Source organism: Muntiacus reevesi, chromosome 1, assembly GCF_963930625.1.
Source record: "Muntiacus reevesi chromosome 1, mMunRee1.1, whole genome shotgun sequence".
In the NCBI taxonomy this organism is placed as follows: domain Eukaryota; kingdom Metazoa; phylum Chordata; class Mammalia; order Artiodactyla; family Cervidae; genus Muntiacus; species Muntiacus reevesi.
This window is the reverse complement of record NC_089249.1, coordinates 269,819,932-269,846,839: the sequence shown is the minus strand read 5'-3', so window position 1 is coordinate 269,846,839 and position 26,908 is coordinate 269,819,932. Positions and strand designations below refer to the sequence as shown.

General features: G+C 36.3%; 1 protein-coding gene across 7 annotated transcripts in view; it reads left to right on the top strand.

The window, feature by feature from the left end:
• The window catches only part of KIAA0825 (KIAA0825 ortholog), a 410,996-nt gene that overhangs the window by 109,214 nt on the left and 274,874 nt on the right, over positions 1-26,908 (top strand). For 5 of the 7 annotated variants that reach the window (XM_065936747.1, XM_065936741.1, XM_065936733.1 and 2 more), the window contains 5 exons: positions 10,366-10,527; positions 18,300-18,394; positions 21,175-21,402; positions 22,622-22,887; positions 24,400-24,550. In XM_065936747.1, the coding sequence (XP_065792819.1) occupies positions 10,366-10,527; positions 18,300-18,394; positions 21,175-21,402; positions 22,622-22,887; positions 24,400-24,550 (902 nt within the window). The remainder of the gene's footprint in view (positions 1-10,365; positions 10,528-18,299; positions 18,395-21,174; positions 21,403-22,621; positions 22,888-24,399; positions 24,551-26,908) is intronic. The other 2 variants (XM_065936719.1, XM_065936724.1) reach the window with 2 other exon arrangements.

Genomic DNA, 26,908 nt, shown 5'->3' with positions numbered 1-26,908 from the left:
AAGGCAAATCTTTGTTGAGTTAGCAAGTGAAACCCACTTAAAGATTTTTTTTTTTTTTTTGTAGCTCGTAGGCCTTTCGAGGGAAGATAATATAAAAGATGATATCTTCCCAAGAGGCCCCAAAGTCATAAAGTTTGAAGGAAATCTGACTTTGCCTTTAAGACTGGATTACTATTCCTTAGGTGAGGAAGGCAGCTAAAAAGGTAAAATAACTAGAATTTGCTCAGTGAGGAGCTATCACACCTGGTAAATGGCTTCCCTAAGTCCAAGCCCTCTCCTCCTCTCTGTTAGAATAATGAGCTCGTGAATACAGCTTGCCAGGTGGGTACAAGATACTCCTATTATCACCACAGCTATCTCTCTTCATATGCATTTTAACATATCTTCACAAGCATTATAATTTGCCTCCCTGATAAAAAAGTGTGAAGAGAATCTTACTCTTAATTTTTTTAGTATAAAAGAGGAAAAATGTTCAATCCCTTTTGAAAGGTTATGATTCAATTAGAATTATATTAGGAAGCATATACTCAGCAGGTATCTTAAATCCATCTTTTTGATGATGGTATTTTTATTCCAGGGCTAAATTTTTAGAATTCATTTTTTAACATGTTATATTACAAACTGATAATGTAATATCTCTGTCATGGCATATCTTTTAAAAAATGAAATGGCAATTCTCAGATACAACCTTAGACTACAGTAAAAATGAATTGTTAACTTCAGAATTTTTCTATGGGTTAATTTTTGGTCATGATAATAGAACGTAACACCTATGATCAGAGATATAATTAACTCTAACAAAATTTGAGACTGAGAAAAGGATATTAAGAAGATATTTCATTAATAATGTCCCATTAGCATACAGTACTTAAAATTTAAACCCTATTTCATTATGCTATAGATGTCTTTTTATTAAGATGTTCTTTAAGAGGGTCAGCGTATCTGTGTATTTATAACTGGGAGTTAAACCAGCATAAAGCAAAAGTCAGCTTAGGAAATACTCAGAGATTGGTCCTGGGTACATTTCTCAATTTTGGCTGAATTCAAATGCAAGCCATTCTTTGATTAGCATCTTCAAATAGCAGTGGCTACATCAGGAGTCAGATACTCTCTCTCATGTTCTCAGTCAGGTAAACAAAATAGCAAAGAGAGAAAAATAGGAGAGGGACAGGAGTATTATACCTGCTCTTGGCAAATGGATGAGAAGTCTGATCCCTTGTTGTAATACTGACAGCTATTGCCAGAGAAGATGGAATGGAGTGTGGGAGAATTTGGTTATCATTTAGCAGTTCATTTAGGTAGCACCCAGTGGAGCCGGTGTTGTCCCCAAAGCCATAAAACGGTAATAATAGAAGCAGATTCTTTTTAGCTTCTCACTGACCCAGAAGAATAGCTTCAAGATGACTTTATCTCCGTTTCAGCCAGTGGTATGTGAAGCAGGAAGGTATTTTCTGTGTGCACCCCGCCAAAGAGAATAGCAAATCTCCAAGTCACGTGGGGGCTGAGGGTGGGTTGTGAGCGTTTATTCTGTCCATAGGTCTACTTGTCTTAGACCATGATTACCAGTCCTGTCAATGGATGCAAAATTAAGCATAACAACTCTCCTGGCCGAAAACAGAGAAAGAAGATACAGAAAATACAGATACAGTCTGCACTGCTAGCATCATACTAGTGATTCGGTCTTTTCTAATTGAGTGACTTGGTCATCATGTCCCACTGTCAAAGCAGTGGCCACTTAGTACTAATCTATGTGTTTATCTAAGTTCATGAGCAGCAAGAGGATTGGTTATTATTCCTCAGTTTATTCTCTCACCATACCTAGGTGAGATTATGAAGTAGAAACTGAAGTTAACCCTTTCTTCTTGCAAGGGGAAGTAGAAATTTCTAAAAGATATTATAATACAAGTCTCCTCAGTGGGAGGAAGATCTGGAGACCTGCTCATCCGACTTCTCCTCAAGTCAGGTGAACCAAGGTAGAGGGTCTTAACCAGGTTATCAAGGAGAACCTAAGGCTTCAGTGGATCTGGGAAACTCTTAGAATTGCATGCAAGGCATTGTTTCTGTGAACATAGGTGCATAGCTTTTGAGGTTGTAAAAAAGATGATGACCACACACATGGAAACAAAACCAATGTTTTGAAGGGTTGACCCAGCTAAGCAGCAGTGGAAGGTCTTAGAGTGGATCTAAGATCCAAGATCTTAGAGTGAACCATTAAACTTTATAAATGTTCAAGTTTAGAGATGGAGCCTATTAAATAACAGTGATATTTAAAGTAGTTTACAGGTCTTTGATATAATGCTTATGGTTCTTTCTCCCGAAGATATTAAAATTAAAATTGACATATTTTATTAAATATGACTGTTAAAATTGACATATGATGGTTAACGTTAAGTTCATTTGCTATTAGTGTTTTACTAAAGTTTTTTTATGGTCAGGGAAAAAAGCCAAATAAAATATGTTAAGAGCATTTGGTATTGCCTCTGACACTTAAAGCAGTGCTTCTCATTTTGAAGTCATTCATCACTGTAGGCACTATGATGAATAGTAGGAATGCAATATAAGGGGGAAAATCTCTGCCTTTCAGATTAAAGTTTGAGGAGACAATGCCCAAACTAATAATTATAAATGATATAGCAAGTGTTGAAATAAAGGTATGTGCAGTGAAATAGGGAGGATCACAGAAAATAGGCAACTCAGCTGTCCTAGAACCCGAGGCCAGGTTTCTCAGAGGAGGTGGTAATACTATCACACATTTATACAGCCCTTACTAGCTCTCTGGAACTGCTCTTGTATTTACTCAGTTAAACCTTATACACTAGTGCAGCATAAAGATATTAAGTAACTTACCAAAAGTTAGTAGGGAGCAGGGTCAGGATATGAATCCAGGGCCTCAGGCTCACAATTCCATACGTTAACTACTCTACTATGCTGCCTCTTATGCTTCTTGTAGTGGCGCTAGAAGTAGCAGCATGCCACGTAATAAAACGTGGAGGGGACTTCCCTGGCGGTCCAGTGGTTAAGACTTCACCTTCCGATGCAGGGGGTGTGGGTTCCACCACTGGTTGGGAAACTAACCCATGCCACTCTGCTAAAAAAAAACAAAACATAAGATGAAAACAATAATGAATTCAGTAAAGACTTTAAAAATCGTCCACATCCCCCCCCCAAAAAAAATGGGGGAAGAAAGAAAAGTGGGAAAGAGCTAAAGAGAGGGGGAGCCCAGCCTCCAGCTTCCAAGACTGAACATTTCCGGAATTCAGGTTCAGTTAGCTTTTTGAGGCTTAGCTTTTCCCACAGTTTTATCTTCATCTTCTCACCGTGTAGAAGAGGGGTCTTGAAGTTTATGTGCGGGGTATCTCAATGTCCACATATCCAGATGTCCATGTATCCATTGGGTCTGGTTGCATTTTAACTCAACTTCAAAGTTATTCACTTGCTCCTGTTAGTCCTCCATTTACTCAGTTTATTTTAAAGTTTTACCCTATCTGTTTTGGGTGGTACGTATAGAAACTTCGTCAAAAAAGTAGAGATATTGAACTCAATTTTGAAAAGTAAGGTGGAAATATTCTTTGTCTCTACCTCAAGTGTCTTCCTAACCGTAGAGATGTGGGAAATACATAAAGTTATGGAAATAATGCCGTGGAAAGGGCGAGAGGGAACAGCTTTGATTTCTCCCTGGTGAGTGTGACAAAAAGCCACGCCTGCAGGCCCTCCATGATTTCGTCCAGTAACCAGGCTCCCATAGCAAAGAAGGGACATGGGGTTTGCATCCTGTTTCTTCCCTGCCGTGTGGCTCGTTGGGACAGGTGCTCAGAGAGGCACGGGGCTCCTCTGGCCGGCTGGAACCTAGCGTGCTCTCTGCAGCCCCGCCCGCTCTCAGGAAGTGACTTGGGTACTGGGAAGGTACTGCTTGTTATTTGTTCCTGAGCAGTCTCTGCTGACTCCTTATTGCAATATTGTTAAAAAGTTCTCTTCACTGGAACAAACATCTTCCATTTGGATTATGTCATGAATTTCACCCGGCAAAATGAGACTTTCAATAGCTTTTGTGTGTCGCCTCTTTTTTTCTTTTTTTTTTTTACATCGCTTGTCTGGTAGAACCAAGAATACTTCCTCGCTGAAAATGGATCCATTTACAGTCAATAATAGGGTGGCTAGTGTTAGTTTTTCTTGGGAAAACGAAAATGTGCACCTTTTATCCTATTATACTGATCCACCAGCTTCAGATTATCTGATTTTGCTAGCTTCTCATTTTCTCCTGTATCTTAATGCTATCATTAACAAGAATTCTGTTGCTAATGGTTTTGGAAAATAATATGTGTACTTTCAGCTGCAACCCACATTTTTATGGTCTGTCTGATTTAGCTGGACTTTGATATTTATTCCAAAAGCTGCTTTGTTACAGATCAAATGTGAGGAGCTTTAATGTCCTAGATTTATTTTCAGTGTCCTTATTTTTGCTACAAGATAATGGAGTTAATATTTTAACTATTAGTTACTGGGTGAAAAACACTTCTAAGTATATAATTTATAGTATATATCCTCTGAGTGATATATCTACATGTGTGTGTGTGTGAGTGTGTGTGTGTGTGTGTGTGTGAAGTGAAATGAATTTGCTCAGTTGTGTCCAACTCTTTGCGACTCCATGGACTGTGGACTGTAGCCCACCAGGCTCCTCTGTCTATGGGGTTTTCCAGGCAAGAATACTGGAGTGGGTTGCCATTTCCTTCTCCAAGGGATCTTCCCGACCCAGGGATTGAACCCGGGTCACCTGCATTATTCCCGACCCAGGGATTGAACCCGGGTCACCTGCATTATAGGTGCCTGCATTATAGGCACCAGGGAAGTCCGTGTGTGTGTGTGTGTGTGTGTGTGTGTGTGTGTGTGTAAGGGGTTTCCCTGGTAGCTCAGCAGTAAGGAATCTGCCTGCAGTGCAGGAGACCTGGGTTTGATCCCTGGGTCAGGAAGATCCCCTGGAGGAGGGCATGGCAACCCACTCCAGTAATTGCCTGGAGAATCCCATGGACAGAAGAGCCTGGTAAGCTGCAGTCTTTGGGGTCGTACAGAGTCGAACACAACTGAATCGACTAAGCAGCCACAGCATGAGTATGTATATAGAGAGAGACAGAAGAGAGAGTTTTCCTATTTTTTAAGACAACAGATCTATGAATATCTGTGAATTTTTTAATGATAGAGTATTTTCTAAAGAATAGTTTTACTTGTTAAACACAAAAAAACGTGCCTTAGTCTGTTGTATCACTATGCTTTATAAAGTTTCCACTTCATCATTGTTTTTATATCCTTTGCATACATTTTCTATTTTAGAAATAATTTTCAAATCTATTTTGTCAAAATACTGACAAGAATGTATATATAATACTGTAATTATTTGTCTCTTTATTGACATATATTTATTGTTTTGATAGGATTAAGTATGAAATCTTTTTGTTTTATACTTTTCTTAATTAGCTATTTCTAGGGATTGCATACATTTTTTTTAACTAGTATTTTTGAGTGTCTACTTTGTGCTGGATTCTTCAGATACTATAGTGAATAAACTGGACATAGTCTCTGAACTCAAGGAAATCATTTTACATTTCTCATCAGTATACTTAAAGAACTCTAATTATTCTTTAGGTATTTTTCAAGGACAAGTTCTTCTTTTGCCCAGGGAAAATGTATAGATAAATTCATTTATCTTAGCAATTCCCAACAGACATTCCTATTTCTTCCAGAAATGAAAAAAAAATCATAAATAAACTTTGTGACCATGGAAAATGTGGAGTTTCCTTTTTAAGTCATTGATGTTTTATATATGTAAATATAGGTTTTATATATTTATATATACATATATATAATAGCACATTTTTAGTTGACTTGCTAAGACCAAAATTCAAGTTTTCTAACGCCTGCTGCTGCTCCTGCTAAGTCGCTTCAGTCGTGTCCGACTCTGTGCGACCCCATAGACGGCAGCCCACCAGGTTCCCCTGTCCCTGGGATTCTCCAGACAAGAACACTGGAGTGGGTTCTAATGCCTAGAGAGTGCTTTTCAACCACTAAGGTTTCTAATTAGATTCCTCAGGTAGTAGTCTCAATATTTCCTGTGCAGAAAACTCAGCTGGGGCATTTGCTTAAAAGAGATCTGGAGATGACCTAGGAATTTGCACTTTTAATAAAACACAAGGTCCTGGACCACTGTGTCTTATGACAGCCGTGGATAGACTTCAGGTGGTCCTGTTTAGCCCTGAAGCTATGACTACATGTTGTTTTTTTTTTTTTTCAATAAGAGAGTCTAGGAGAATTTTGAAGACTTTCATTCGTTTCTCAGAAAAACCTGAAAAATAGCAAGATGCTATATGGCATCATTGACTCAATGGACGTGAGTTTGAGCAAACTCTGGGAGATAGTCCTTCCCTGAAGGACAGGGAAGCCTAGCATGCTGTAGTCCATGGGGTTGCAAAGACTCAGACACCACTGAGCGACTGAACAGCGACAGCAATTGGGAGCAAGAGTTTACAAGTGGGAAAAGCAGCAACAAGAACCCACAATGAAAGGCCTGAAAGGTGAGGAAACTCTACAAAGCAGCTGGAGGTACTCCAGTGGGATTGTAATCCAGACCCCAGGACAATGTCCCCTCAGCCGCTGTTTGAGAAAATCTTACAAGTTGACTGACATGTTGGTGAACTGGTGTTAATTGGTCAAAAAGCTTGAGAAACATTAAATCTTTAATATTTTTAATTTATTATAGAACTGCATAGACTTTAGTATACTAATTTGCACTGTGAATAACTTTTATTTTATTTTCTTTGTCCATGCTGTGTGGCTTGTGAAATCTTAGTTCCCCTACATCAGGGATTACTGAACCCAAGCCCCTAGCAGTTAGAGAGCAGGGTCCTAACCACTGTACTACCAGGGAATTCCTTGTGAATCCCTTTAGAGAATATTTAGTATGTAGTAATTCCCGAATCTATCTGATCATTGAACCCTTTTCTAATGGTTATGTCTTCTGAGAAATGCCTTTACCAGAGGGAAAGACACTAGTCTCTGAGTGCAGCACAGAAATAAGTAACTCTCTTCAAAACCTTGTCATGAAGAAAAGTTTAAAATGTGTCCTTAATATTCTAAATAATAGATAGAATTTTATATTTTAGAAAAAAATTATTAAAATGTATAGAGAGGAGGGAAAGGCCCTCAGCTATATAGTTATTCTTATTTTTTACATGAACTTATTCATTGTTAGTTGATGGTGAATTTAATAATGTCTTGCTCTAAAGTGGAAATTTAGTTTTTTTCTTTATATTTTTCTTAGGATTTAGGAGAAATTTGTATTTCCTAAGAATCATAGAGCTCATTCTATAATAAAACAACAATCCTTATTTCATATATTTTATAACTATAATTGGTGGCCAACTAGACATAGTTGCCTGTGTGTAAACTTTTATGTCCCAAATTTCTTGAAGTAAGACAGTTCTACAGTGATAAAACAGAAAAACCAAATAGGTAAAGACCAGATCAGCTTAAAGGGGGAAAGCAAACTCCTGGATTGATTGCATCCAGACAAGGTTTTATGGAGTGGTGACTTGGAGGAGAGGAGCAAATTGAAACTTGAAAGAAAGAAAAGGAGATTAATTCAGTGAGGGCAAAAGTAGAAGGAACTCCTACTGGGGAAAACCCCATCCTAGCGTGGTTAACAGAGACCCATCCTAGCGTGGTTAACAGAGAAACATAGATATGGTTGGGCAGATAGAAATCATGAACTGAGGTGTGATGATTAAAACAGTGTTGTTAGATATTGTGGGGAAGAATCAGCTTCAGCATCAGTCCTTCCAATGGCTATTCAGGATTGATTTCCTTTAGGATTGACTGGTTTGATCTCCTTGCAGTCCAAGGACTCTCAAGAGTCTTCAACACCTCAGTCTGACATCAATGATTCTTCAGTGCTCAGCCTTTATAGTTGTCTAAATCAGAAAACTAGCAGTTATGCAATAAATAGCATTAAGTTGTAGACCTTACTCAGTTCAGTACAGTTCAGTCACTCAGTCGTGTCTGGCTATTTGCGACCCAGTCGTGTCTGGCTATTTGCGACCCCATGGATATAATTCTTTGGTGCTCAGCTTTCTTTATAGTCCAACTCTCACATCCATACATGACTACTGGAAAAACCATAGCTTTGACTAGACGGACCTTTGTTGGCAAAGTAATGTCTCTGCTTTTTAACATGCTGTCTAGGTTGGTCATAACTTTTCTTTCAAGGAGCAAGTGTCTTAATTTCATGGTTGCAATCACCATCTGCAGTGATTTTAGAGCACCCAAAAATAGTCTCTCACTGTTTCCATTGTTTCCCTGTCTATTTGCCATGAAATGATGGGACCGGATGCCATGATCTTAGTTCTCTGAGTTTTAAGCTAACTTTTTCATTCTCCTCATTCATTTTCATGAAGAGCCTCTTTAATTTTTCTTCACTTTCTGCCCTAAGTGTGGTGTCATCTGCATATCTGAGGTTATTGATAGTTCTCCCGGCAATCTTGATTCCAGCTTGTGCTTCCTCCAGCCCAGCATTTCGCATGATGTACTCTGCATATAAGTTAAATAAGCAGGGTGACAATATTCAGCCTTTTACTCTTTTCCCGATTTGGAACTAGTCTGTTGTTTCATGTCCAGTTCTAACTGTTGCTTCCTGACCTGCACACAGATTTCTCAGGAGGCAGGTCAGGTGGTCTGGTATTCCCATCTCTTGAAGAATTTTCCACAGTTTGTGGTGATCCACACAGTCCAAGGCTTTGGCATAGTCAATAAAGCCGAAGTAGACGTTTTTCTGAAACTCTTGCTTTTTCAATGATCCAACAGATGTTGTCTATTTGATCTCTGGTTCCTCTGCCTTTTCTAAATCCAGCTTGAACATCTGGAAGCTCACGGCGCGCACACTGTTAAAACCTGGCTTGAAGAACTTTGAGCATTACTTTGCTACCATGTGAGATGAGTGCAATTGTGCGGTAGTTTGAACATTCTTTGACATTGCCTTTCTTTGAGATTGGAATGAAAACTGACCTTTTCTAGTTCTGTGCCCAATGCTGAGTTTTCCAAATTTGCTGGCATATTGAGTGCAGCACTTTACAGCATCATCTTTTAGGATTTGAAAGAGCTCAACTGGAATTCCATTACCTCCACTAGCTTTGTTCATAGTGATGCTTTCTAAGGCCCACTTAACTTCACATTCCAGGATGTCTGGCTCTAGGTGAGTGATCACACCATCATGGTTATCTGGGTCATGAAGATCTTTTTTGTATAGTTTTTCTGTGTATTCTTGCCACTTCTTCTTAGTATCTTCTGCTTCTGTTAGGTCCATAACCATTTCTGTCCTTTATTGAGCCCATTTTTGCATGAAATGTTCCCTTGATATCTCTAATTTTCTTGAAGAGATCTCTAGTCTTTCTTTTGTTTTCCTCTATTTCTTTGCATTGATCAGTTAGGAAAGCTTTCTTATCTCTCCTTGCTGTTGTTTGGAACTCTGCATTCAAATGGATATATCTTTCCTTTTCTCCTTTGTCTTTTGCTTCTCTTCTTTTTTCAGCTATTTGTAAGGCCTCCTCAGACAGCCATTTTGCCTTGTTAATTTCTTTTTTGGGGGATGGTCTTGACCACAGCCTCCTGTACAGTGTCACAAACCTCTATCCATAGTTCTGCAGGCACTCTGTCTATTAGATGTAATCCCTTGAATCTATTTGTCACTTCTTCTGTATAATCGTAAGGGATTTGATTTAGGTCATTCCTGAATCATCTAGTGGTTTTCCCTACTTTCTTCAAAGGTCTTCCTTACGCAGATGTCGCCAAATTACCCTAATAATGCTCTTTATAATAAGATGAAATATTGATAATGTATAATTGATTTCAGTTGTCATATCTTTTTAGACTTCTTTTGACTAGAACATTTCCTAGTCTTTGTGTTTCCTGACATGACACTTTTGGAGTACATCAGTTATTTGGTAGAAAGTGCCTCAGTTTAGGTTTATCTTATACTTCCTTGTGACTAGATTCAAATTATGCCGTACCTTAAAAAAAAAAGAATTGTGTAAAATATGATTTTACAACAACAAATCACATTTCCTGTTAATAACTCTGCATCATTTAACACAATTACTTAGTTGTCATGTTTGCATCAAAACAATACACTTATCTCTAGCTTCCCAGCAGGGGAACAGAGAAAGATTCTCCTAGGAGATTTTATGTGTACTTACTAAAGAACAAACTGGATTTAATCATTAAGGATTTTGTTGATTTTTATGGCTTAAGGAGTCATAGATTGTTCTAATATTGAATAAGAAAACATATAACATGTTCAATAGTATTGATCCACTCTTTTTACAGTTACTCCTGAATACCCACAGAAAGGAAGAAACTTTTTCCTCACCTTAGATGAACTCAAGTTCTTATCACAGCTAGTAAAATCACTTTTGAAGTTGGAAAAAAATGTCCAGGAGTTGTTTGAAGAAATGTTCTTATGGTTCAGGATACCCAGGAATACTTCAGGTAAAATACTCTTCTGCACATCTAAAATTCTTTCTGTTTTTGCTTCCTGCTAATTGAATCTATACCATTACCTGAAAAACAGAATATATGTGGCAGAATTTTTAAAATAAATATTAAGTATAAAGCACACTGTGAAATTACATTTTTATCCTTTTATGTTAACAGTGGATTAAGAAATTCATTGAATAGTTTGAATTAAGAAGTCATCATAAGTAAATCTTGGATCATTATCTTTAGCTAAAATTAGATCAACATTTTTTTTTAAACTCAAAGAAACACAACCTAGCCTATGGAAAGAACAAGCACACTGGATGTTCTAGTAGCACCTTTTTTTGTTGCTAGCAGCCTGATGACCTTGAGCAAAATATTTAGTTTCCTTAGACTACCATTTTCTCATCTTTAAAATGATAGTATAGGACTAAATCAAGTTTTTCTTTGTTTTCTTTCAGAATTTGGTACTTTAGATTCCAATATACTATGTAGAATTTTGAGAATGAAATGCTTTTATGAATGTAAAATATTTAAGAGAATGTCTAGCATATTATAAGCAATAAATGTGAGTTGTTACCATTGTAATTATAATTATACATTAAGTTGTTTTTAGTTAGTCTTAACAGAATTCTTTTGAAAAAACTGTGCTATGTGTGTTCGAATACTGTTTCTAACATTAAAGGTAGAATTCAGAGGCACAATGGGTTAAGATATGTCTTCTGTTTTCATATCTATGTTTATAAAGTTTTTCGTCTATATTGGAGTGAGTTATCTGAAGTTCTATTTTACATAATGCAACATGTTATTTTAAAGAGAATAAATGTAAATAGTGGCTGCATTTGCAGAACAAAGTCAGGGAAGCAAGTGATTAACAATTAATCTACAAATTGCAAAACCAACTTCCAAACCTGATTTCTTAGTGAAGAATTACATTTAGTTTAATGTATTTACCATTGTATTTCTTTATTTACCTAGCCTCGGTAGATAATGTTAGAAAAGTTATAGGACTGGAGTTTACTTTATATTAAGCATAGCTTACTGGACTTCTATGTTTCAGGTTAAGCTTAAATAGCACTATTAAATCATAAAAGAAATAATGTAGATCATCCCCCCCCCAAATTTGGTTGTAGTTTGAAAAAAAAATGAATATGGAATATAGATTTCTGAATCTGACAAAAATCAAATGAGAAAAATAATAAAAACATAGAACAGATATGAAAATTAAAAATCAGAATGAAAGGTTAGATTTATTAGGAGGTAATGTGAGCCCTAAGGATCTAGAGGATTCTTAAATCTAGAGGATCTAAGGGGATCTTCTAGATGCAACTGACCAGAACAAAGAGAGATCTGAATAGAGAAATATGATGCTCTAATTTTTTGTTGACATGTTGGTGCCACAAGCAGTTGACACTTGCTGTTGGTACTCACCCATCAGGCCCAGCTAGATTTGGCATCTCCCCTCCACATCTCTTGTAGATCTTTTCTGAGGTGTGGATTAAGAAACAGGGTGAACTCCAAAGTATCTAGACCCCTCTCCATTTTGATGCATCTTATTTTCATCCTAGGCAAGGCCCTTGAAATAACTCAGTTCTGAGAACTTTATTCTTCTTAAGGGAAGCATAAATTCAAAGCTAAAATTGTGTAAGAGAGGTATTGTAATGCTATAAAACTTATATAGCCAAGAACTGAAGCAAAGATTTGATATACTGATTTCAGGAAAAAGGAAAAAAAGAAAAAGCTGGTTCAACAGCACTGGATTGAAATCAAGCAATGTTGAGACTTGCAAGTGCTGTGCATGAGAGCAATAGTTAGGTTCACCGAATAAAGTCAACAGAGAAAATATATAATTATGCCACAATATACTGAGTGAGTGAGGGAAAGTCTCCCACTTGTGTCCGACTGTGACCCCGTGGACGGTAGCCCGCCAGGCTCCTCTGTCCATGGGATTCTCCAGGCAAGAATACTGGAGTGGGTTGCCATGCCCTCCTCCAGGGGATCTTCCTGACCCAGGGATCAAACCTGTATCTCCTGCATTGCAGGCAGATTCTTTACCATCTGAGCCACCTGGGAAGTCTTACCCCAAATTTGTCACCACCTAAACAGTGTGGCAGATAAAAGAAACTTCAGTATCATATTAATAATGTTTATTATAGAAAGACATTTGTAGGTTATCAAACATAGTACATGGAAGGAAATTTGAAGAATGACTGTAAGAAATGTCTAAGTATTAGAACATCTCCTTGCGAAATATATGTTCTTCATTCATATATTTTTGTAACAAAGCCAAGATTTAATCTGACATAACTTCACGTAAATGACTTCCTGAAAAGAATGATCTTGAGGGAAATCTTTAAGAAAAAATTTAAATCTTTTATTCAGTGCAGCCACATTAATCAATTCATATCAAAAGACTTGGCTTCTTAAATTCCAAAGGAAACGGTTTTTGAACAATTAAAAAAACCAAATGAATCTTAGGTTATCCTGAGAGTTAATGTTTTGCTTAGAAAGCTTGTGTGGGAGAGAAGGTGGTTCAGATCAAGTCATTTGGTTTTTGTGTATTTGTTTTGATTGGAGCATATTTTGCTAATAAAGATCTTGGACAGAGTTGCCTACTATGTCTATGTAACCAAAACAATATGATGAAAAATAAGGTTTTTTTATTCCTTGTCCAGATGTTTTAAAAATATCCAGGTGTTTAACATCACACAGAGAAAATATAAAGATGATTAACCAAATGTTTTACTCTTTTACTTTGATGTTTACTATTATATTGTATATTTAGCCAAATTGGCAGTGCTTTTAGGAATTTGAATTTGACACAATAGATTTTTGTGTCAAGACATATTTTCTGAGAAAGAAGGGATATTTAGTTATGATATTTACTTGCTTTTGTTTGGTCGGTTTTCTCTTTTGGTCATTTCAGAAAAATGATATGACATTATTTGACTGCTGTGGTATCTTACTGTATTTCTTTTAGGTCATCTTATCTTATGGCGTGGCCTCAGGTTTAATTTATGGAGCGCTTCTAATACTCCTTCAGAATAAAGCTGTTCTTCGGGCAGTTCCTCAAATTTTCCAAAGGTGGCATCTGAGATTTATCTAAACCAGGAGGTTTCTTGGCCCTCATTTTTTCTTTAGCCCCAGCAATGACAAAGAGCAATGGCTGCTTCAATTGGATGTAAGAAGAACACTTAGGGTTTGTCTCAGAAGAATCAAAGATTTCAGATCTTCTGAAAGATTGTTTGTACTCTTAGGGGGTCTTAAGAGGGGTCAAATGGCTTCTAAGAGTTCCTTAGCTAGATGGTTACGGGCTTGTATTAGGGAGGCGTATGTAGTTAAGGTAAAGAGGCTCCTAGGGTTTGTAAAGCTCATTACACTAGGACTTTAGCTGTTTCTTGGGCACAGAGGTCGAAGGCTTCCACATTGGAAATTTGCAAGGTGGCCACCTGGGCTTCTCTTCATACTTTTCATAGTATTATCTCTTGGATGTAGTCTCTTCTACAGATTCAGCTTTTGGTGGGAGGTTGCTTGTGAGCCAGAAAAGAACAGTGAAGAAAAGAAAGACTTGTAGTTCCCACTCAGAGCTGCCAACAAGGCAAGTTGCTTTGTAGTGCACACAATGGGAGCCTATGAAGACCAATTTGGGTGTGAAAGTGGATGTCACAGAGAAGTACTGCCAACCTCTACTCTCTATGAAAGAAAGCAGCAGTGTGGAAGCTAACCAGAAGTGTAAAATGAACCACAGCGAACTCCGTAGGGAGAGGCTGTTCTGCAGCTGGCATCCCTGTGACCCTCTGCACTCTACTGAGGGCCTTAATCTGGGCATGCTCTTGTTGATTGCATGCAAATAACTGCGCTTTAAAATCATGAGCCAAAAATGGGCTACCTTTTCTAGACAATGTTAATAAGTGTATAGAATGTCCAATATTAATTTTAGATAAGTGAAATAATTTATTAAATGTTCAAAGAGCTCATAATCTTTGACTGTCAAATTTTGAAGTTGACCATTTTGAATTCCAAACAAAAATAAAAATGCCACAATCTGTTAAAATCTTGAGATATCCTACTAGTCTAGATTCAGTGTTACTAATCCTGCCTTAAAATAATCCTTTTGGCTTCTCTGTATAGGATTAAATTTTTTAAAATCTTTTTAATTGGGAGGGGGGAAGATTATGCTATATAGGTTATCATAACTGCTCAATAATTCTTTTTCTATCTTACTATAGAATTGCTCACCAGCAAAAGAAGTCTTGGGAAGCTTATCTTATTTTTTAATTCATTTTGAAAATAGGCAGATGGTTTTTGTAAACGTCAAAGCCCATTACTTTTGAGTGAATAAACATAATGTATTTGGAAATGAAATGATAAATACAAGATAATTAAACTTTTTCATGTTTTAAACTATAGCTACATGATGACAAATAGTTATTTCCAAGAATAGATCTGTAAAACTTGTACTTTGAATTGATGTTATTTTTCCAGGGTAACTATCTTTTACATCAGTTGTTTTTATGATCTATTTATAGAAAAGTAAAGTAACATTAGAATCCAAGTGTTACCTCTTCATGTCATTGACAACTTGATCTTTATTATTTTTTCTTTTTTAAAAAATATTTTTGGAATAATAGTCCAGGCATACAGTAAAATTTTTAAACAAGTTAAAAGAATATATGGTTAAATGAAGTCTTTTTCCAATCGACTTGAAAAATAACACAAATCATGTCATACTCTACAGAAATCCTTTTTTATTAACAATTATGTAGAAATACCTCATATTCAGAAAAACAGCTGAATAGTTTTCTATGGCTGTATGTACCATAATCACCTACACATTGTTTTTTTCCTCTTCATTTTGCTTCCACAAACAATGATGTGGCAAATTTCTTTGAACCATGTCTTTTGTGTCCTCATGTATATCTGGACAGTAATTTTCTAAAGTGGAATTGCCAAGTAAAAAGCAGTGATCATAGAGAGGATGAAAAGGCAAGACATAAATTGAGAAAAATATTAGCAAAATACACATCTGATAAAGGTCCTGTATCCAAAATATACAAAGAACTCTTAAAATTCAACAGGACAACAAAAAAACTCAGTTTAAAAATGAGCAAAAGATCTGGAGAGCTCACCAGAGAAGATATACAGATGGCAAATAAGCATATGAAAAGATGCTCAGCATCATATGTCATCAGAGAAATGCAAATTGAAACAAGGAGATACCATTATGCTCCTACTAGAGTGGACAAAACCCAGAATACTAACACCACCAAATTCTAGCAAGGATGTGAAGCAACAGGAACTCTCATTCATTGCTAATAGGAATGTAAAATAGTACATCCTGGATGGTATTGTTTTATCTTATAAAGCCAAACATTGTCTGACACGATCTAGTAATCACACCCCTAGGTATTTATGCAAATGAGTTGAAAACTTATGTCCACACAAAAACTAGCACATGAATGTTTATAACAGTTTTATTCTTAATTGCCAAAAATTGGAAGGAGCTAAGTTGTCCTTCAGTAGATCAATGGATAAACTGTGGTACGTCAATACATTGGAATATTATTTAGTGATTTTTTTTTAAAGAGGTATCAGGCCACACAGAAACATGGAGAACTTAAATGCAACCTAAATGTATGTTGCTAAGTGAAAGGAACCAATTTGAAAAGCCTACATACTATACTATTCCAACTATAAGACAAACTGGTAAACAAAAGTATAGACACAATAAAAGATCAGTGGTTACTAGGGAGAATACAGAGGAGAGGAGGGGTATTATAGGTATAGCACAGGTGATTTTCAGAGCAGTGAAATTAATATGTGTGATACTAATGGTGGATGCGTGACATTATGCATTTGGCAAAACTGTAGACCTGCACAACACAAAAAAATGAACCCTAATGTAAATTATGGGCAAACTTAAAAAATTGTTTAACTAATAATAATCTATCAGTGTTGGTTCATCAGTTGTAACAAATATCCCACCCCAAATTAAGATGTGAACAGTAGGGGAAATTGAGGGCAGAGCGAGAGGAAGTATACGGGAACCTTGCACTTTCTGCTCAGATTTTCTAGAAAACTAAAACTGTTCAAAAAGCTAAAGTCGATTAATTTTTTTTTAAAGTATGCACTTTGAGAGAGAATTCTGAGCCAGTTTGTCATATCTATTTCAACTAACAGTATTTTTGTTACACAGAATTGTTTTACAGCTTCTCTGTCCTTCTGAAAAGTCTCTACCTTGTATCTTTTGAAAAAAAAATTCCATATTTTACTTAATAACCTTTTAGTTTCATTTTTCTTTTTTTAAAAATCTGCTTAATCTGGATTTTATTTCAGCATTGAAACTGATCCTTATTAATGACACTATCTTCTGCAAAAGATGTAATAAAACGCAAGCCACAGAGAAAGCATTTTAGCTTAAATGGTATAACACTGATCTAAAACCTCATCTATGTTGTGATGTGTGTTGAGAAATGAAGCAGGATTCCTCAACTACAGTCCATGGCCCCTTGAGGACCATGAATGTGTTTTACAAGAAGACCTGGGAATCTCTGTAACACGTGTGTGTGTGTGTGCGTGCACACCATCATGTTGTGCATTTTGGATGAAGTGTTCTGTCACTTTAATCAAGTTCTCAGAAGTGTTCACAAATCCAAAATGATTTAGAAACACTAGAATGGAGGGAAACTTTTCCTCAGACAAAATTTCTCAAAAGGATGTTATCAACTACCAGATGGAATATTTACCTCTTAAGAGCATGTTTCTGTGAATTGTATTACTTAGAAATCATTCATAATTAAGCTCATAGAACCATATATAGAAAAAACAAATAAAAACCCCACATATTTTCCTCATGACTATACTTGTCAGGAGGAACCCTACTGATAAGAATCATTGATATTTGGAAATTTGTTTGCCCCGGACGTAAGGAGAAAGTGCCCCTTAAGATGATTAAAATAAAAAAAAAAAATTGATCATGGTGTACCATTCATCATCATATATCAAATCTAAGTGAAACCAAAAGATAATTACTAAGTCATTCATATCAAATTAAACTATAATTACTAGAACTATAATAGAAAATGGAAATACTTCTTTTTGACATATTTATTCATTGCATTTTGGTATATTTTTTTCCCATGGAAAGAATTTTTTAATTCTAAAAAGTGAAAGTTGAGGGAGTATTTTCATTTTTTTAGTTTCCACTAGAGATCATTTCTTATCTGTCTCAGTGTTTGTGTTTTTCCAATGAGTTATTGATAAATTCATTAAAAGTATAACTTTTCTTGATATTCTGGTGTTGGATAAACCAACATGCTTTTGTTCTCGTTTTAAAATAAGAAATATTAATGTGTTAAAGAAGACCACCAGTTTTTAAAGTAGTACTTTGGAATTTAACATTTTCAATGAACAAGGAAATTAATATTTAGTGTGTACTCAATTTATCTTACATTATTAAAATGAAAATGAATTAATTATAAAAGGATATGATTTTTATGGATTATATATACATGCATGTACATCAAATATGAATATAAATAGCATATAAATTCCATCCAGTTGTATGTGTAGAAAAAGACTCTGTATTTTGATTCTGTCATTATCATAATGGAGATATCACCCTATATCTTTTGGACTATGTTCTTTGTATCTTGATGTGTGTGTGTGTGTCTGTACTGTGGATAGAACTTTTTCTACATAATTAGTAACTTTAACCTACTGATCACAATGGTTTGTTTTCCTTAATGTATGTTTGTGTGTTTATTTTCTTTTCTATTGCGTAGGAATTTGGGAATCATCCAGTAGAGAATTTGAAATAGAAAAACCTAGAACAAATAAGACCAGAATTCCTTCAGAGCAGCTGCTACCAGTAACAGAGGTAAATTAAGAGAAAAATGAGTGGTGGTTTTTTCCTCATATGTAATAACATCCTCATTTTCCTGTGACTCCATTATGAATCGGAACATCTTGATTTTTATCCATTGCCACTAAAAGAAATAATAATTCCTGGTTGAAAATTGGCTTGCAAATTTAGATGAAAATTGAATTTAGTGGGAACACTGCTCTGTTGCACAATGTGTTCCATGGAAGCAGTAGGGAGCTGGCGGTGAAGGTCTTTGTTCTCATCCCACCTCACGGACTACACATTGAGAGTCTGACAATTGTTGAAAAGTGACAAAGTGGTAATTAAAAAGGGAAGGAACAAGGAAATAATAGTTTGAATTGGCCTCTTATTTTAGCGTGCCCCGCAGGTCCCTGTTTTTTCTCAGATCCATCGTCACTCTTCCTCTAGTCCGTTCTGTATTTTAGAGAAAGACATCCTCTGGGTGTTCTTGCTTTCTGGACCTGGGAAGGTCTGGCCAGTGCAAAGCACTCAGGGGAGACTGGAGGGCGGATGTTGGAAAGAAATCGGGGGATTCCTCCCCCTCGCTCTGTGTTGGGGAACATCTCCAAGAGTAGCTGTGACTCCTTCTCCTCCTCCATGCTCCTCCCCACATACACTCGTCTCTCTGGTTTCTGGTCCACAGGGCAGGTCGGCCCCTTTCACTCATTGTGACATTGTGGGATCTTTAGTGGCAGCATGCAGAATCTTCTAGTTGTGATGTTGCAAACTTTTGGTTGCAGCCTGTGGGATCTAGATCCCGTACCAGGGATTGAACCTGGGCTCCCTGCATTGGGAGCACGGAGTCTTAGCCACTGGACCACCAGGAATCCCTATACATCGTGTTTTAATAAAAAATCAGAGTAGATATTAAGAAATTAGCATTAGGTGATAGAAGAAAGGGACTCGCTGGGATGCTCCTTGGCACACAGAACAGAAAACCATATTATTTCCTTTTCTTTCTTGGATCAACTAGTAAATGTTCTGCATTCTAACTGGAATGTCTATGATTCCAAACATCAGTGGGAAGAGTAGAAGTAAGCTGGTGATGTCTTATGTAAATAAATAGGCTTCTAGGAGGGGATTTGAGTAGTAAATGTTTTCAGTTTTCTTTTTAAGAGCAGCTATTAATGTTCTTGCTTTTCCATATTTTGAAAAGATACCTTCAAAGGTATTAAAATCACATATAAGTGACCATGGACAAAGGTAATCATTATGGCACACACACATGGCAATTAATGGCAATTTTCCCCATAACATATTTCCTTGAGTGCATGAATGAATGATTTTAATGAATAGACATTCCCTGGTGTGGGAACAAAAAAGCAGAGTTTTATTGTTGTTGTTAATTTTTATGAAGATGGGTTCCTTTTCATATTTCTATCATAAACGTGTCCCAAGAAAACACCTGCATGGCACGGGACTACACACATGGCACTTGCAAAGTTTCACTTAGGAGAAAAGAAACCATATGAGCTGAGTAGGTTCAATGGTTGATTCATTTTACGTAATAAAAAGATGAGAGGTATATCTTTAAGCAGACCCTATGATGCTAAAGGTCTAAACTTTAGAAAGAATATGAAAATTACATTTTAATTATAGGCATAATGAAAAGGAGAGCCACTTTTACTGATTAGGGAGTTAGGGAATCATAGAATTTTAGCTCTAGAAGATAAATCACCTTTATTTGTTCTGCATATACAAAAAGCATTAGATTAATGCTTAGTGAGAATTTTGTATACAAGAAAATTAAGCTAATGATCATAATCTCAGTAATTTTAGACTGAAAGGAACTATAGAAATCACTCAATTCAGCTCTTTTATTTTTCTAACAAAAAACTTGAGATCCAGAAAAATAAGTAATTCAGTTAGAAATATCAAGCCTAGAGTCTTCTGAAGTTGGGGGTAGGTAAATTATTGCTGTTAGTAAGATCACATTAAAGAAGGAAAAGTTTAGTACTAAGCATAGATTCAGCCTACTATCCATAATATATTTACACGTTAGAGGATATTAGAGGGCTTGAAGGAAATATCCATTTGTAAATATATTGCCACAAGAGCCAAAGACCAAAAGAAAAACAAAAACAACAGCGGCCTCCACGCCAGCCTTTCCCACTGCCCACGTAGAGAGCAATGCAAATTATTTTAATTCCTCATTTTCTGGAACAAAAGTAGTGATGCTTACCACTCTGTGGGTGGAGAAACAAAATAAAGCTCTACAGCAATAAACATCTAGAAACATGCAGTGGTATATTTTCTCCAAGAAATTTATTTCTTATTGCTGTTTTTTTGGCTTGTCTGGATTTCTGACAGTGAAAAAGAAATAAAAGATTGAATATTAAATGCTGTCTTATGTCACAATACTTGTTAACAATAAACTATAAAAAAGACTATAAAAATCTAATTTAGACTTTATTAAATATATTGAATTTAAAGGTTGCTTTATGTGATAAATAGTAAGTGGAACTTTCAGCTCTCATAAAGATAGTTTTATTGAACTATATTTAAGAAATTAAATTTTGAAAAAAAAGTTTTTGATTAAATCCACTGATGAATTAAATTGAAATGTCAGTATATTACTGTGTGTAAAGAATGCACATGTTTTGTATATTGCTTTATTCACTGGGTAATATTTTTAGGTTATAAGAATGGCTTTTACAGTTTATCAAAGAATACCTATATTCAACATGCTGAATGAAAGCAATGCTTTTATATCTATAACACTAGAAACATTTGTTGTTAAGATTAATATAACTGCATATAAATTTATATTTCAGGCTACTTTATTAGATTTTGGCTGGAGAAGTGCATTTATAAATGTATCTCTTCCCACGGCACATTGTATAACAACAGCCATTGAAGATTTTTCTGCGAAGATTCTCCAGCAGGAACAGAATGAAAGGTCTTCAACTCTGAGCTATGCTTTGAACCTTGTAAATGTCCAGCAAGTTTGGCAAGATAGCCATGTGGTTCCTGAAGCAGACCAACCAAAGAAAATTGCAAAGGCAAGTGTTAAATGAAATCCTTTCAAATTAGATTGGCATATGAGGTTTTTTCTTCATATAAACCATTGCAAAGGGAACCAACAGAAAAATGATGGGATCTCTTGGGAAACCCTTGGCACTTGACCCAGTACCATGTTTTTCTAGTATCCATGGGCCACTGTGCTAACAAAAAGGACTTAAACCTGCTGCCAACTTTTTGCTCCATAAATCTGAAGCAACTAAAGAGAGGGCCTCTGTGACTTCCTGGGGACCTGAGAAACTGCCTGTTTGGGTGATACCTTTGAATGACCACCCCCCAGGAGAAACTTAGGAGGTTGACGGAGTTGTTGTCTTTTATCAGTTTGGGCAACCTTTAAATCTTGACTTACACCTTAGTAAACATTCCATTAGCATCAGTCTTACTTACATCTGTGTTTTGAGAGTCACAGAACATAGTGAGAAAACAGGAAGTAGTTATGGAAATGGAGAAATGTAGTAACTCAATATTAAGTCTACGGTGGGGTCAGCAACCCATCATTGAAATGTTTTTGAAAGAGAGTTTTCAAAAGTGAACTTAATCCCCCACTGCCACCTGAAGCTTCAGAACATTCCCCAGAAACACTGTTGGCCTCTCTGGAGAGGAGGCAAGTGAGTCTTTTCATCCATCCATCCATCATACCTTCTTTGCTGTTAAGAAGGAGTAAATTCATAATAACTAGTGAAACACTAAGCGCATCACTCCTAAAATTTGCTTACTCTATCAATAAGAATATGCTATGTGAGATTGTTTCTGATGCTCTTAGATTATTTAAGTTAAACTGATACAGCTTCATTTATATGGGGTGATTAATTTAAAAAAATAAAAACTTCTATGATAGTTTAGCAAAAAAAAAACAGGGAGTAAGTTAAAAATAATGCAATCATGGATACATATTTTCTGAGTTCAATTAACTACAAATAAAAGTATTGTCATGGAAAGCTATTTCATGAGTTTTTCATAATGTCTCTCTGGCAAGCATAAGGTTTAAAGTTTATATAGAGAGAAGTATCATTTTGGTATTTCTTTATTTGATGTAAAACATTTAACTTTCTACCACTGAGACATCGATTATTATAAAGTTGTGTCATTATATTTATGTTTGATGCCAAATTCATTATTTTGGAATTTAGTCTCCTGTACATAAATTACATGGCACTGTCAGAATACAAATAACTCAGTGCTACATTTATTTCTCCCTAGTTTTGTTCTGACATCATGGAAAAACTTGACATAATGCTTCCACTGGCTCTGGCATGCAGAGATGATTCTTTTCAGGAAATTAGAGCAAACTTTGTGGAGGCCTGTTGTAAAGTGGCAACAGCTGTCCTGGCCAGACTGCAAGAGAGAAGCAAGGAGTTTCCCTCCAAAGCACCCCTGAAAAACCTGCACACACTACTCTCCACGGCTGTGTATGTCTTCCAGCATTTTATGCAATATGATCATGTGATGAAAGAAAATACTAAGAAGTGAGTGTCATTTATACTAAGTTGATGGCCATGCTTGCAGTATCATCTAATCTTTGGGTATCACAGAAGTGGAATCTTGATCATGGTATTTGAGAAGGAGAAAATAATCATTAACATGGTGAATTATTTTCATTTGTCTTGACTAGGAAATTCAAAAAGGTAGAGCATAGATTGTATTAAACCAGATATACAGATAGTAAGAAAGATACGTATTCCCTTTGAAGGCCCATTGGGACAACCTTTGCATTTCCCAGACTCTCTAGTCTGGAGGAACTATTTTCAGCATGCTGTTATGACGTGACCAAACAAAGCCTTTCCATTCCACAAGGCCCATTGTACAGATTACACTGAAAAGGAGAAATAAACGTCTCCCTGTCACACAAAACAATATTTGTGGAAAATGCCCTTCTCTTAGGTTCCTAGGCCAACTAGATGTTAGGAGCTGGCCTAGAGAAGAGATGCATTTCTGACTATTCTTGTGACCAACGTAACCATATCTCAGAACACCCATTTCAGAGACGCTGTCCTTCATATCTGAAAAGGAAGCATTGACCATCTCAATTCTCAGGTATTAGTGGTCCAAAAAGACCAAATGTTTTCTGGCTAGAGAACAGAAATGGCCAGATGTGTAATCACATGGTCTATCTGCCTTCTCTTGTACACTTTAGAAGACCCCACGGCCCTTTGCAACGGGGTTTTCTGGCTAGAGAACAGAAATGGCCAGATGTGTAATCACATGGTCTATCTGCCTTCTCTTGTACACTTTAGAAGACCCCACGGCCCTTTGCAACGGGGACGTGTAGACGGGACGCTCCAGTGTGAGCCCAAGAATCTAGTCTGTTTTCCTTATTCAGCCTTTGCAGTCCTTTTCTAGTAATGAGAGGAAGCATAAGAGAGTGTACTAAAACTAGCTAGAGATAAAAGTAAATTTGGCTTGATGTAGGATATAACTATGATATTTCTTTAATTCCCTTAAGTAGTCAGATGTTGTGATTCATACTTGAATTTATAAACAAAATGTGCCAGCAGTCCCTTTATTTCTGTAGAATATTGTAAAACAGTTTATGAGATAATTGACAGCTACAAAATTACAATTTTTAAAATAAAAAGACTGTGTTTGTGGGACGTGTGATAGCTTTATAAAAGTTGGTTCTGACAAATGCATGTTGTTCTCTGTAATAACGATAACCTAATGCCTAAATAATGCACTGATCTGTAATAATAGGCTTACAAAGAATACTTTGATTTTTGAATGATGTATTGACAATGCAGTTTGTCTCAAGTTGAAGTGCATATTTGCGGAACAGCAGATGTACGTTTTCAAAGGACTTGCAAAACAAAGACCAGCTTTTTTTTTTTTTTTTGGAAAGTGAATGGGGATGCAGACTTCAGCATTAGGAGGAAATGAATGATTGATATCTAATAATCAAAACCATTTGTAGTACTGGAGATTGTTACCTCCTACTGCACAGGCCTTAAATCTCTGTCTCTTTGATCATTCCCTCTGAACAGACCCATATTCCTGGTGCCTATCCAACGATACCAGGAATTCATCAACAGTCTGCAGTTTCAGGTTACGGACTACTGCGTCAGAGTTTGTGCTACAAGCATTTTACAGGACGCTGAGAGCCACCACTGGGATGACTACAAAGCTTTTTATGAGGTGTGAAGTTAAGTTTACTATCCCTCCTTTTTACACAAATATGTTTTACTGCCTACCTGCTTTCTGGCTAATTAGAAACATGAGTTTGGCATTACTAACACACGAAGGCTGTTAGGATAATATTTTTTAAATATTGAATTTATACTTGGAAAAACACTGTTCTTAAAAACCTGAAATAATTAGAACACTCCTTCTGCTTAAAAGTAAAAATAACTTAATTTGAGCTGCAGTGTTTCTGTGCTATATAATAAGTTGGAATGTAATGGGATAGAAGTAAAACTCAAGGAGAAAACAATGCCACAATATAATACTACAACCTACTACAACCTTGTATTGTTTTCAAAGGGACCAGTAAGAGGTATCCTTGCACTTTTTTCTTGTTCTATATTTCCATCTGTGTTTGATAAATATTTTTTATTAAACAGCTTTATTCTTTTTATACTTATTTTCCCTTCTTATTGTGTGTTCTTATGAGTGTGCTTTAAGACCCATCTGATCATTTATAGCTTACCTATTTTCATTTAACCCATGTTTTGAAATCCCAAATTTCTACTGAATTAAAGCCTAATGATTCCTAGTGCCACCAAAACCTGGATCAATTAAAATTATTCATCATCAGGCTTCACTAGTTCCCCTTCCTCTGAATCCCATTGATTACACATAAACCACAATATTTGAAATCCCTTGAAGTGGATTTCAGAGCAGAGTGAATGAAACATTTATAATATCTTAATCAAGATAATCAACATTTTCAAAATGTCATCAGTCAAGCCCACCTTCTGTAGTTTTTCCAATGTATGCCTTCCTCCATGTTGAAGCTTGTGATTTTGTTTCTTGATTGTCCTGCTAACTGTGGAGTATTGAGAAAAACCGAGTGGAGTTTTGTTCAGTGAACTCACTCCTGTCACCTTGCTGACACCATGGCTCCATTTATGCGGGGGTTATTATCATAATAAATGTTGTCACAACAGAGAGGAGCAGCTTAGAAGCTTTTTAAAAGGGCTTTCCACGTTTTCTAAGACCATTTCATCTCTCCTTTAGAGCCCCTTCCCAGATACCTTTTCTTTCCGCAAAAGCATCTATATAGGGTTTTCCAAACCCGACGCACTTCAAACAGCAGCGAGCAGAATGAAAACGAGAAAGTGGTATGGTGCAGCTGGTAGCCTGAGATAAGAATAAAAGTATTGGTCTCCCCTCTCCTGGCCGCGTCCCAGCTCCCTTATTTGCCTTGAGGTAAACAGGGAGGTTGAAAATGAATCCATCTCATGTTTCAAACTATTTCAACGTGTCAGTGCGCTGATGAGCAATTTTATATGATGTTTCCATTGAAGAACAGCTATCCTCTCACTATCCGTCCAACACAGGGATATTATGTTTCCTTTCATGCAAATTGGGAGCTGGAAGAGTCGTACAGTGTAAATAATAAGTAGATGCATTGAGAACCTGTTATTGAAGTTACCAAGTATTTAAAAGAAAAAAAAAAAAACCCAACAAATTACCACATAACATGCAGCTCTTGGATCTTATGACAAGGCTTTAGCTTCCAAGACAGAAATAACGAGATAGCTAGCCTGTGATTACATGGTACTGTAGCTTCCATATACTTACGTGGTCAGTAGTTACAATTTAATTGCAGAGTTAGCGATGGTTATTTATGCTCAGAAAAAAAATAGTGATACTGCTTTTCTGTTTACCAAAAATAAGAACCTTCTAAAAACAACACAGATTTTAAGTGGTTTTGATAACTGGAGTACCCGACATGATTTTATCCCGCTTACTACACCCCTCTCTCCTCCTCTCCCCATTATTCCAGCTGATTTGTAAAACAGGACTGGTAGGAATGTTTGAAGGGGCAAGGTGATGAAATCTGCCCGACTGGAGGTGGAGGGTAAGATAGAGATCTCGGGGGATCCTATCACCATGTGCAGAGTGTAGTAAAGAAATAGTGAGAGAATTGATAAGATATGGAACAGTATTTGCTCATGTATTGTGATAACAAGTGAGCCCTAGATACATCATTTACATTTTCTGATCTGTCAGGTTGAGAGAGCCAAAGACTTCAGTATCACTCTGATGAGGTGCTGGTCAGATGGTACAGTGGGTGTTCAAATTACATGTTTAAAATCCAGCTTTTAGTATACTTGACATCTGCTCAATTTTAGCAACTTGTGTTTTCTAATAGTCAGAGAATAAAGAATTGTCTGTTCAAAGATAATATTGAGTGGCTTATATAATAAAGCCCAGCTGCTTGTTTCCTGATATATAATCTCAATAAAAGTTCACATCTGTTTGTATTATAGCGGGTCTACAAAAATAACAGATGTTTACTAGCAGAATACTTTTGAAATGACAACAAAT